At 42.0% G+C, this 12,376-nt stretch overlaps 1 protein-coding gene across 1 annotated transcript in view; it reads right to left on the bottom strand.

Moving 5' to 3' along the window:
* Nucleotides 1–12,376, bottom strand: part of arvcfb (ARVCF delta catenin family member b) — a 95,244-nt gene that overhangs the window by 30,337 nt on the left and 52,531 nt on the right. The window contains exon 5 of the mRNA XM_068738850.1: nucleotides 4,958–5,141. Coding sequence (XP_068594951.1) covers nucleotides 4,958–5,141 — 184 coding nt within the window. The remainder of the gene's footprint in view (nucleotides 1–4,957; nucleotides 5,142–12,376) is intronic.

Genomic DNA, 12,376 nt, shown 5'->3' with positions numbered 1-12,376 from the left:
GTCTGTCTGACTGACTGTGAAAAGCAAGGCTTTAAGAGTGTTAAGGGATAGCTGGGGGCTCCCCGTTCCTCACCAGGGTCTTCATCCATACGGGCTTCCAGCCCACATAATCCCACTGGCTGACCCCAAATTTGTCACGTGAAAGAGTGGCAGCCATGCAGAGGTAAGCAAGGAGAGCTTCAGTCTCCAGAGTGGTCAGGAACAAATATCTCATCCAAACACAGGTGAACATTTGAAAGTAATAAAAAAATAAAAAGTCACAGCTGCAAGGTCATGTTGTGATGCATTTTAATCACATTAAAACACAGAACCTTAGTAGATAACAGACCGATGGCACAGCCCATCTGGGCCTGCTCATAAACCACAGACATCCATCTTTAACTGTCAGAAAATGGTCACCACCTCCCCAGTAAACGGATCAAAAGGAGCGCCCACCTCAGATTTATGTGACAGGAGTGTGTTTCAGGGCAGACGGAGAGAGACGGGTTTTATTGTCAGCCGTTTCATTTCCAGGAGTCTTTCAGGGAGCAGTTGTCTTGGAGTAAGGTTTATGGACGGGGCATCTGTCAGTGGAGACAGTTCTAGATGTTATCAGTTGGCGCAACATTTAGCTAGAGTCTACAGGGGTGCTGCTGGTCATCGATCTCTCAGGGAATTTACCACAACTGCATTAACACTTTCTATCCGTGTGATTAACGTTTTAATGCAGAGATCAAGCATCCCTAGAAGTGAACTGAGACAGCCCATCCTTCTCCCGTGGCCAGCAGTTCGCCATTCCATGTTAGATCATCTGTAAGCACAACCACTACATGTGTGTATTTATTTACATATGCAAAATAATTATATTAAAATATAAGCTGCATGTACCTGGAAAAGTCAGCTTTACCTGTCAGTCATCATTTATTGCCCACTCGAAGCATGTGGCGACATCAGCAGGGACAGATTCAGCTACTTGCGTTTCCTTCTTTTCTGTTTGTGGGGGGGGGGGGGGGGGTTGTTTCTGGGCATCAGCCATTGGGAAGCGGCCTTGTGTGGCAGGGTACGAGTTCAGACACCATGATAACAGCACAGCAGCAAGGTCACAATGCCGTCGCTCCATCCTGGCTGTATTCAGAGTGTGTGGCATGTGTCTGACCCGTGCTTCATCTGATTTCACACAAATTCCGTCAATGTGACACCTTCCTCCCGGGTAACTCTGAGCCGTGAGCATGTAACTGATGTACAAATCAACGTCTTTTGTCTTCTCTTGCAAACTTGTTTTTCTCTTTTCACTCACACTCTCGCTGGCTGTTAGCTCATTGTAAATCTGAATTTCTCACGCCATTATTTTCAATGGCAGAATGGCAAAAAAGTCTGCGACAATGGATCAGTTGGATTTTAAAAATGCTTTTATTCCGGTCATCAAATTGTGCTTGGATACAATTTAGTGGGATTTTACACCGGAAGTTCTGCTTAAATGATTGCGGTGTAGAGCTTTTCACTGTTTGACGCTCAAAGAGTAAGTAGGTGTGCAACTACATGTTCTGCCTGCCTGTTTGCTGACTGATTGCCCAGCACTGATCTGGCTGTGTCTGTAGTGTGTCTGCTGTGCCAGATGAAGTGTGGCTGTAAAGGTCACAGTGACATGTGGCCATCAGAGGACAATGGAGCAGCCGGGATGAAGAGACAAGAGCAGGACGGGTGAGGAGTGATGAGATGGATGGATGGATGGATGTATAGATGGCTGATCCCTGTTATCCCTCAGAAGGCCAATGACAACACGGATGCACCAGGTGTACACTGGAGTTGTCAATTCTTTAGGTGTCGTCTTTTCTAATTGATTTCTGATTTAGTTTATATATTCTGCCTCTTTTTGCCTCCTTTGTAATTTTCTCACATTGAGCAAGAAAATGAAAAAAATATTTTTTTTAGATTAAAATTTCCTCTAATGTTAGCTGATCACAACTGGATAACTGAAAATACTACATTTAATGATTTCTAAATTCCAATTACTCTTTACTCTTTTTCTCTCATTGTTTTTCTCCCAATCATCCTACTTGCACATGATTTGGATTTATCTGTATCTGTAACTTTTTCAACTACAAGAGCTGCACAGTCACTGTTTTGTTCACACAGAGAGAGAGAGTTTCCCCTTTGCTGATCCCATAGGGTAAACACTGTAAATAAGCCGGCCCTATCAACAGAGGAGGCCATTATAATAAACCTAGCTGCAGCTTTATTGAGGTGTACGCGGCATCTCACTTGGAGTGAGTAAACAGATTCTCTCTGGCATCAGCACTTCTCCAAAGAGCATCAACCCTGCACCCAGGTTTTTGCAGAGTTACCATGGAGACCTGTTTTCATCAGCAGTGCGTGGATTGAGGACCGAGAGACTGCAACTGATTAGGACATCGTGATCCGTGGTAGCTATGTAGCATTAAGGGTGAGGATGTTTGGAAAGAAGGTGAATTTTTTTACAGTGTATAACCCAAAATGGATAGATGGATAGAGATGGCAGATAATTAAAGAAATGCTGAGAATGAGTGGAACAGCCAGAGACACTGCGAGCAGGTTTCTCTACTGCAGCAGCGCTTTCTCTTCAACTTCCCTCAGCAGCGCTCTCGTTTATTCCCTCCTGGTTCGTTAAAGCTGCTTTTCAACTCAGCAGAAAATGTTCTAAATTTACAGGCAGGCCGCTATATTTTCTACATCCTGAGAAAACTAGCCGGGAACGATCTAATGCAGCGCAATAATGTATGAAATACATTCGGGTACTTTCTGTCTGAGGAGTATTTGGATGTTATATTGTTCTGGATGAAAACCAGCTTGCTGCAGCGTCTACTCCAGAGGGTGTTCTGTCTTGCATTACAGTCTAGACGGGTTTGGTTTGCCAGGGAGGAGACGGAACACGAAGCATGATAAGCCATATATACACTGGCTGTGTGTCACACTTTACTACGGTCTGTCGTCTGGAGTCGAAGCCAAACTGACTTGACTTTACTACTTGAACATTTAGAAACAGGAGTTCAAGGCTGCTCTCAAATTGTCATACTGAGATGATGACAGAGAGGATGCTGGAGGGCTTGCATAGGTTTATAAGGTGTTTGATTTTTGACTGATTCAGGTTGATATTCAGGAATCCTGCAGGCTGCATGGATTCACAGAAGCTTTTGGATAACTTAGATGTAGGCCAAGAATCTGGTGAGACATACAGACATTCTTGGCTTAAAGGTTTGATCATTCAGGATCGTTGTAGTTCAGACCTTGCAGGCAGTGTAAAGAAAATAAGACCTAAACTAAATTATCATAATCAAGGAAAAAGTTTGAAATAATTAGAACATGGACTTGTACTTTAGGCTAGCCCAAAGAGGATTTAATTTATAATGGAATATAAAATTTACTGGCAAGCAGTTTGTCAAAATCTGACAAATAAAAGGTTGATTAAATGAAAATCATGTAAATATTGAGGGATCATAAGTAGCCCCACGGATTACTGCCAGAAACTAAATACGGAATGAAATCTGGTTTCTTTTGGGCTTCAGTGAATGTTTAACCTTTCGATGTGACCCTGGTCGACACATATTTTCACATTTCAGTGAATTGTTTTTCGTGACTTATGTGAAAGGTAAAGGTGAACTGGATTCAGAAGCCTCTAACAGCTTTGTTTTAGCTGCAGGAAACAATGTGACTCAGCAAAGACCTTCTGCAAAGACCTGACCCCAACTGTTTTGTCGTCTTCCACAGGATGCGTATCTAAATGGTTTAGGTTAGGGCACATTCATCTCAGAGTGAAGCCCCGCAGGAATAAAGCCTTCAGCTCTTAAACCAAATGGAGTAGAGAGGGTCACCCAAATGGCCGAGTGAGTCGCCACACAGATGATGGAGAAGTCAACACTATTTTAGGTTACTGACCTAAACAGAACACCATTATTCCGGGGTCAGTGACGGGGTAAATTGCATAATCAATCAGATGTGAGAGCTTCTAATCACAATTAATAATAATGTTTACATGATGTTTTTCTCACTCATGCAGCAAAGATTACTTCTGTGGGATCAATTTACCTCCATCAGCTTTAACACGGTTGAGACTAATGTCATTTGTGTGGTTATTTAACTGTAACTTGTTTAGCTTGGAGCTAACGCTACTCCCCGGCCTGGTGACAGCAGAGGTAATACATTTCCCCAGTCCAAATGAAAATAACAATAGAAGCTATTTCCTAATGCAGCAGATACCAGCAGCGTACCTATGCTGCACATGCATGTGGCAAAAAACAGTAGCGCTGTTTCCCTGAAGTCACACATCAAAGTTACCGAGCAACCCTCCTACAGACAGACATGCAGCACACATGGAATGAATGCAGACAAACACAGCACCTGTTATATCATACATTCTGCTAAACCTGACCCTGTGTCAGTCGGAGAACATCTGAGTGTCCCACCTGTCCCCGTCTACAACTGCTATCTCAGTAAAAAACAACTTCAAAGTGCATCCAAACTCAACCGCTAGGATTTAATGCATTTAAGAAAAGCTAGCCAAAGATTATTAACGATATCCCATAATTAGAAACATTGATTCAAGTTATTTTCTGCTTTTTTCTTGGTGCCTTCCCCTACTTTGGGCTTTGCTTTGCAGTTCAGGGCTAATAACAATTTTCACAAAATCTCCCTATTACAGTCTCTAATCTAATCAATCCATTCTGCAGGTTAAATGTAAAGCAATAATAAAATGATGGCCTCATTCTAATTCACGTATCTCTGAATGAGTCCTTGAACTCTGAGCAATCTTACACTTTAAACCCAGTATAATCCAACAACAGGAAAATTAAATGTATGCAAAGTTTCTTGGATATTTTTAATACAATCTAAATCTTCAACTTTTCCACGTCATCATCCCACAAAAATGCGTGTATCCATAACTCTGTTTAATCCTTCAACGTGAGATTGAGTCAGGTGTAATCTAGTTTGGGCCTGATCCTACCTGAGGCAGCCGGAGGTGTTCTTAAAGACGGTGGTCCACTCAGCGTCGCGGGGCTTAGAGTCCTCATTCGGCTCGTGCTCCCACCCAGAGTGGGGGATAATGACCTCATTGGTCATAGTCTGCAGGCCGTGGTTGATGATCACCATCTTCAGGGGTTCATAGGATGACAGATTCCACAGAGTTCCTGTAGAGAGAAGAAATATATATCAGCAAGAATCCCACATTGTGATACAGGAGCTATGATTCAATATATAATCAGATAGATTTAAAATATTCAATCATTCTAGTAGAAGAAACCTTCAAATGGGAGGATTAGGAGCAGCACAGTTGGACTTAATATGCAATTATTACAGTAAAAAGTTAAATAAGGAATAAAATGTAATTATATATGTATGAAAACATTGACATTGTGTTTTTTTTGACACAGCAAAAACAGATCATTTAGATGGTGGATTAAGGACAAAATTGGGAGGATAGAAAAGGAGTAAGAATGGATGGATGAGGAAAGAAGAAAGTACAGCAGGAAAGATATAAATAGAGATCTAAAATAAAACAGGTGAATACATTTTTGGAAGGGAAATGGAAAAGGATGAGAGGCCGGGAAGAAAGATATGTAGTATAGTATAATAAGAGTGTAGAGTGAGAAATGGGTGAATAAAATGAAGGTAAGGCCATGTAAGATCAGCCGAGCAGAACAATAAATACTGCAGCGCATTGTTTCAAAGGGCAACAAATACATGAATATGACAAGATGTTCTTTGGCCAATCACATGAACACATATAGAGCAACATGTACAATAATTATCAACATGATCATTGTATTATTCTGCCACTGTGTTTACAGAAGTGCCACTGAGTTGCCTCTATAATGGTCTCATGAAGTTGCTATAGGAATAATGAGGTTATAATATTATAATAATTATATATATAATAGTATGTTAATTTATTTCTCAACAAGCAAAGTATGATTAATGACATAATACACATTAATGCATACTTATTCTGCAGATACTGCACATGCATACGATCAATGTCAATTAAGTACTTCACAAAAGAGCACAGGTAGTGGTGCCTCGTTTATTTTCTCATGGAATACAATCCAAACAGAGCGTTCTCTGGCACATCTCAGCAACAGGCAGCCGATTCTATTCGCCTGCATTAGAGGTACACTAAACTGAGCTGGCCATGTGCATTCCAAAGGCTCACGAGAGAGAGAGTAAACAGGCAGACAACGCAGAAAGGAGGGGTTTGGAAGGGCAGCCGGGCAGCCGAGCCCACAAAAATAATGCTGCATTGAGGCAACAGCAGCAGATCAGCTTTCACTCAGAGAAGCAGAAGCTTTGGAGCTCAACCAAACAAGTGTTAATGTACCAAATAGCTGATAATAATGGTCCCATCATCAGGGGTCTTATCACTTATTGTTCTTTTCTCCTTATAATTTCATTACATTCTACTCTGGGGAAATTTGTTTCTCTAAAGTAAACTGTGCTGCAGCGTTCACTCTGAGCGGCATGAAAATTATGCTAAATTACCAATTAGAAATTCCACTTAGCACAGATAGCCATCGCTAGATTACTTTGAGACTGAAGAGCAGCTAAACATGTTGCGTTCAAGCGCTATAGGGGAGCATCGTCTTTGACTTTCATGTGGATTCATGAAGATTAGTTTTTTCTGAAATTCTGAGTCAAAGTGAACATTTGTGTGTTTGCTTTGGCTTGCTCCTGCCTCACATTGACAGACCATGAGCAGTGAAACTTTCACACTGCCCTTTGAAAGGATTTCTGTAGGATTTCCAGATGGTCAATATTTCCTCTGTTAACTCATGCTCTCTGCACACAGGGGAAAATAAAAAATAAAAAAAATCTCCAGACAGACAGACCCAGGCTAAAAATAAATCTGGTCCTTCTGGTGTGGTCACGCTTGGAGGAAAATTGTTTCCTGCACACAGACATTTGAAAATAAGAGACTCATTAAAATAAATCAACATCTTTTGATTCTTCAGGTCTGAAAGCATCTCATGACCGTTAATTCTTCTCATTGCGGATGACTCAACTGGTTTTCTCTCCATCATAAACTGACAGACAAGTAAGGTGAGGTTTGGCTCCACTCTGAGTAACTTTTACACACAAAAGGTGTGATGGAGGATCATGAACACACACACTACAGCCTGAAACCAACATTATACTACACCTGTGTACTACCTGTTGTTGGATTAAAACAAAATCAAATTGTCTTTTATGACACCACATGATCCAAAGAAAATGTCCTTTAGTCCTGTGTTCCGTTAACTGTTAAATGAAGGCCGGTTTATTTGTGCATCGTGTGCTAATTGTAAATTTCATACCTCTACAGATTAAATATAGACTGTTTTAACGCGCGGCGGTGTTTTACCGTTGTCTTATTAGCGTCAGCTTCACTTTTGACAAGCAGCACTCAGCATGTAAACACATCAAGAGCAATTTACAGAGGCAGTGAGCGGATTAAACTGCTGACTGAACTGTACAGGAAATAATTAGAACTCAGAGTTAATTATCTATTTAAATAATTAATTTCACTTATTTGCGTGGTAAAGTTTAACCTTACAAAAGTGTTTTATACGTGATGCATTGAGCTTAATGGAGCACGACGGCTCAAATTACGCTGTTGTTTCCACAGCATCATAAAACAGGTCCAACCAACTATCACCGTCATTCTGTTTCACGCCACACGGAATGCTTTTATTTCTAGCCGTGTGCTCCTGTCATTCCTCTCAGTCAATGTTATTTATAGAGCAAAAAAATGAAAACTAAAAATCTGGCGTTTATTTGAAGATACTTTGACATGTAGCAGGTTTACATTTTACAGAGACCTGATATTATACCACGCACTTGGCGACAGCTGCAAAGTTAAAGCTTCTCTCCAACTGAAACCTTGAGCAGATCCAGAGCTGTGTCCACAAACAACTTTTTCCTCTGGTTCCGGAATGTTTTTCAGCATGCTAAAAACGCCAGCAACTTGGCAACCGTTCTGTGCTAAGCGCTGCAGATCTAACTATCCGTGACTGATGCCCCGCCCCCTCCGCCATCATGCCATGTCTTCACTTTGACTGCGATCCCCTCAAGTTCAGGCATACAGCCCACAGACACGGCGCTATTTAAGATAACAGAAAGGTGAGAAGTGACCATCTCCATTCCGCCTCCCAGAGTTTCAGGCCAAAGACTCCCCATCATGTTTGGTGCATTTGCTGTCTTTCTGTCCGCCTGTCAGAGGTCAGTGTGTTGGGGATGTCCAATTGTGTTGTCGCACAAGCACACACACACAGACACACACACACACACACAGTGCAATTGTGATGTCAAAGTCTCCTCTTACACAAAGACAGTCTATCATACTATCTGGAATGTGTCTGGATTTGTTCGATTACATCGGAATCTAATTTTAGAACATATTAGAACACACGATTTCTGATAAAGGCGGAGAGTCGTGCTGTCCTCGCAAATGTCAACGTCATTTGTGGAAAATGAACAAACTTTAATTATATATATTATATAATCCCTGCTTCTCTAACGAAGTGCTGCTGCTAAAGCCGGGTTTAAAAGAAAAGATGTCTGGATTAATTTCTGAGAACATAGACGTAAATAAGCACGAGTTGTATGGCGTGAAACATTTATTTATAGAAATGTGCCAAACCAGGCCTGAAACATGGTACCTTTATAGCATGACACTGACCACGGCCCTGAGTTACAGGAGTCGCCATCATCAGCAAGTAATTAATGGAACCCTACTGAAATCGTCCCGGGGGTTCGTGTTCTCACCACGTACCCTAACATGTCATTATAGTATCTTGCACATTATAATTAAGGATATTCTAGGAAATGCTATGTTCGGTACCTTGCACATATAAAGTGACCAAAGAGGGGCATAATGGGGGGGAAGGATGGGGCATGCCCTGATGGCTGGAGATGGAGGAGCTCGTGTAGCTTCACCTCCCAAAATGAATCACAGACCTGCTGTGAAAAAGAAAAGTTACTGACCTATTACAGCTTTCTTTCTGTTAGTGACTCAATAGCAGAGAAGACATTATTATGTCACTATTAACACACCGGTAACTGCCAATTTGCATAATGCATATTTGTTTAGCAAGTAAGTGTTCCAACCTGTAACATTATTATGTCCAGCATGTCTGTTGTTCATTTCATCACGTTTAATAGGAAAACGAACAAATATTGAGCCTTATAATTGTCTTGAAGTATTTTAATGTTAGAAGTAAATGCAGAGTAGAACTCGTAACAAGGTCCAACACTTTGGAATAATAAATGTATTCGATTTATCCCGTGGTTCAAATCCCCGGCAGGGTCATCATAAAATATTCTGGGACTTTACCAAGGCCTTCTAGCATTCAAGCTGCATTCAAATCCTAATATGTTATTCCTTTCTGGTTTATTAATGTTGTTTATCCGAGAAAAGTCATTAACAGGGTTAAAAGTCTGGTTAAGTTGCTTGAGAAGGAAAACATCCCAGCCCAACCCAAAAAAACCCCAGCATTCACTGGAATGAAAGCGTTGTGCTATTTACCTGTAAACAGAATCCAGTCAGTGGTAAAAACATCTCCAGGGAGGTACGCATCATAAACGCCCTGCTTCAATCTTCTTAATGTATCAGCAGAGCGTGTGCAGAAAACATTGTGATCTGTTGTCTAGCAACAATCATCACCATGAAGTCACGGTGTCCTTTAGTTTCTGTGTGCCAAGAGACAAGGTGAGCGTGTATATCATTACCTTACTCCCCCATCATTTATTCCCAGGGACAGATATTCTGGATTTGTAGGATTGTTGACAGGAGCCTGACATAACCCAACAATGCCGACATCAAAACATCAAATTCATTGACAAAAAGCACATCAGAAAGTTGTGAGCTGAATATTAAACAAATGTTATATTCCCATTTCTCTATTTCCTCCTTTTCTTTTCCTTTGCTCCACCTCTGTTACCTGCATGTGAGGGCAATAGGGACTGGGATGAGCACTGGGAATGGAGCTGAGGCTACGACTAATTCAATTTTCCAGGCACAACTGGCAGACATGTTGCTCTTCTGGCAAGGCTATTAACTTAGTTCTGGCCATTACCATTATTTCATCCTCCTTCTCCTCCTCGCCCCTTCTGCCATCCATCACACTCACAGCGGTAAAGAAGGAGGGGTGCAATTTTGAACAAAAAAGGGGAGATGGCATGTGGAAGACATGAGAGGAGGAGGAGGAGGAGGAGGAGGAGGAGAGGACCTGAGTGAACGGACTCGTTCTAATGACAGGGAACTGAGACCTAGAAAGCAGTTGATGAAACGAGGAGGGAAGGCCTACATCAAGTGTCCAACATGCACACACACACACACACACACCCACACACAGAGTTAATGATAGTATCTGCAGGTTTCCTCATGGATTATGGTGGGAGGGGTGTCAGGATGTTGCCTCAGTAATTAATTCAATATAATCTACATCATCATCTACAAAGCTATAGATCCAGGACTGGATCTATAACTTTGTACAGGAGAGGAGATCATAATACACTGAGACTAACCAGTCAGGAACCCGCAGACTGGTGGTTACGATGCAGTTAGTTTGATCGGCTAGGCGGTGATCAGAGTTCAATTCAGTGCAGGACATTGTCCATCAGTGTCCCACAGGTGATTGGCAGGTTGGAATGAATGGCAGCTGATGGGCTATAAATTGAAAGTGTTCATTGTACTGTTTGTAACACACAAAAACATGTTTCGTTATTAATGGGAGCGTTTGGTTAATTGATTCTCAAGCTGCCATGTTTTATTTGTGCCGGCGTCAATAACGGCACAGAAAGCACTACGGCTCTCTCTGCCTAACACTCTGGACCACGCAGTGTCCCCACAATGGAGAATGTAACAGCGTTCAATCCAGCGTTTCTGCCAGAGAACAGTCAGCCTTGTGATGCAGGAAGAGGCCCCACCCACTGGAGCTAATGGTGAAGGAAGGGGGGGGGGGGGGGGGCACCAAAGCGTGAGCAGTACTCTCCAAGGTCAGCTGACCAACACACCCCACAGCAGATAACAAGTGAACACAAAGCCTCGGAGCCCAGTCCGGTTCTGCACCTGTTCACCACACCGGACAACAATGGCTGCCTCCGGAGCGGCAGAGACGTTTGCAGATGACAGGATGTTACGCAACAGATCTCATTTGTTACCGTCTTAAAAAATATGAATTAATTAACTAATGCAGTTTATTGCAATAAATGCATTACACACAATTCATCCTCTCGGCCAGCTTTGTTTTATATGCACCAGTGAAACATAGTGCTACTTTATTGTATGATATTCAGATCCTGCCAGGCTTCATTTTGAAGATACTTTATAAACCACACATGCAGCAGAGCAGCAAATCGTTACTGGAAATACAGGCACCCGTTGCCAGCCCTAGCTGGTCAAAGGGTGCCTGCCAATGGAGGACAACTGTCACAGCAACAACTCAGCAGACGATGACAATGGACATGTTATTGCCTTTCATCATGTTGATTTGATTTTATGAATGACTGAGTTATCTGAGTATGGTAACCAGGTGCAGTCAGCATTTTTATCCAAATGATCTAAAATAAAATTAAAACAACACAAGCATTCAAGAGTCCAAAATATAAATATACTGCATGTTAATAAGAAATATTTGCAAATAGAGGCACTCTGAGGAGTAGAAAGCTCTGGAGAAAAACGAGCCAGCCGTCTGTCTGTCTCGCGTCTTGGAACAGAAGAGCACTGGTTTCTTTGACAGCACCGGCTTCGCCCTCTAGACCACAGAGCTCGCTCTGGTTTTTTCAGGGATAACACAAACTCCAAGAACAAACTATTAAAACACACGGGCTAAGAAAAGGGACTGATATTTAAAACCTATATTTAAATATAAAAAAAAAAAAAAAAGGAAACATTGGCAACATTTGACTGAGGCTGTGTGGCACACTGGCTCGGGACGGAGTCCTGGTGATGAACATCTAAACACGAAGGGGGAGGGAAAGAAGACAGGAGAGAGAAAGAGTGTAGATAACGAATGATGGAGAGAATAAATTAGATTGGGTGAGGGAGGGTAGATAATGAGTGAGAAAGGGAAGGAAGGAAGAGATTAAAAAAAGCTCCCTCCATCCAGGCCTCCTTGTCTTGTGGCGCAGGGTTATTTTTAGCTACTATGGGAAGCCAATCATTTCTGCTGCAACATAGTCAGCGTTCAGCGCAGCATCAGCACAACACAGGAGCGCTGCACACACTCCAGCGTGCACGAGAACCATAGTTCAGTGAGAATGCCGTCAGGCACCAATATCACTATTAGCACCCCTGGAGTGAAGCCAGCAACAGCCCTTATCTCTTATCCAGATTCATTCATTAACCTTCTAAATCTCCTCAACATGACAGCAACTACTGACAGTTTGC

Source organism: Brachionichthys hirsutus, chromosome 4 (genome assembly GCF_040956055.1).
Source record: "Brachionichthys hirsutus isolate HB-005 chromosome 4, CSIRO-AGI_Bhir_v1, whole genome shotgun sequence".
Taxonomy (NCBI): Eukaryota; Metazoa; Chordata; class Actinopteri; order Lophiiformes; family Brachionichthyidae; genus Brachionichthys; species Brachionichthys hirsutus.
This window is presented reverse-complemented; position numbering and strand designations above follow the sequence as displayed.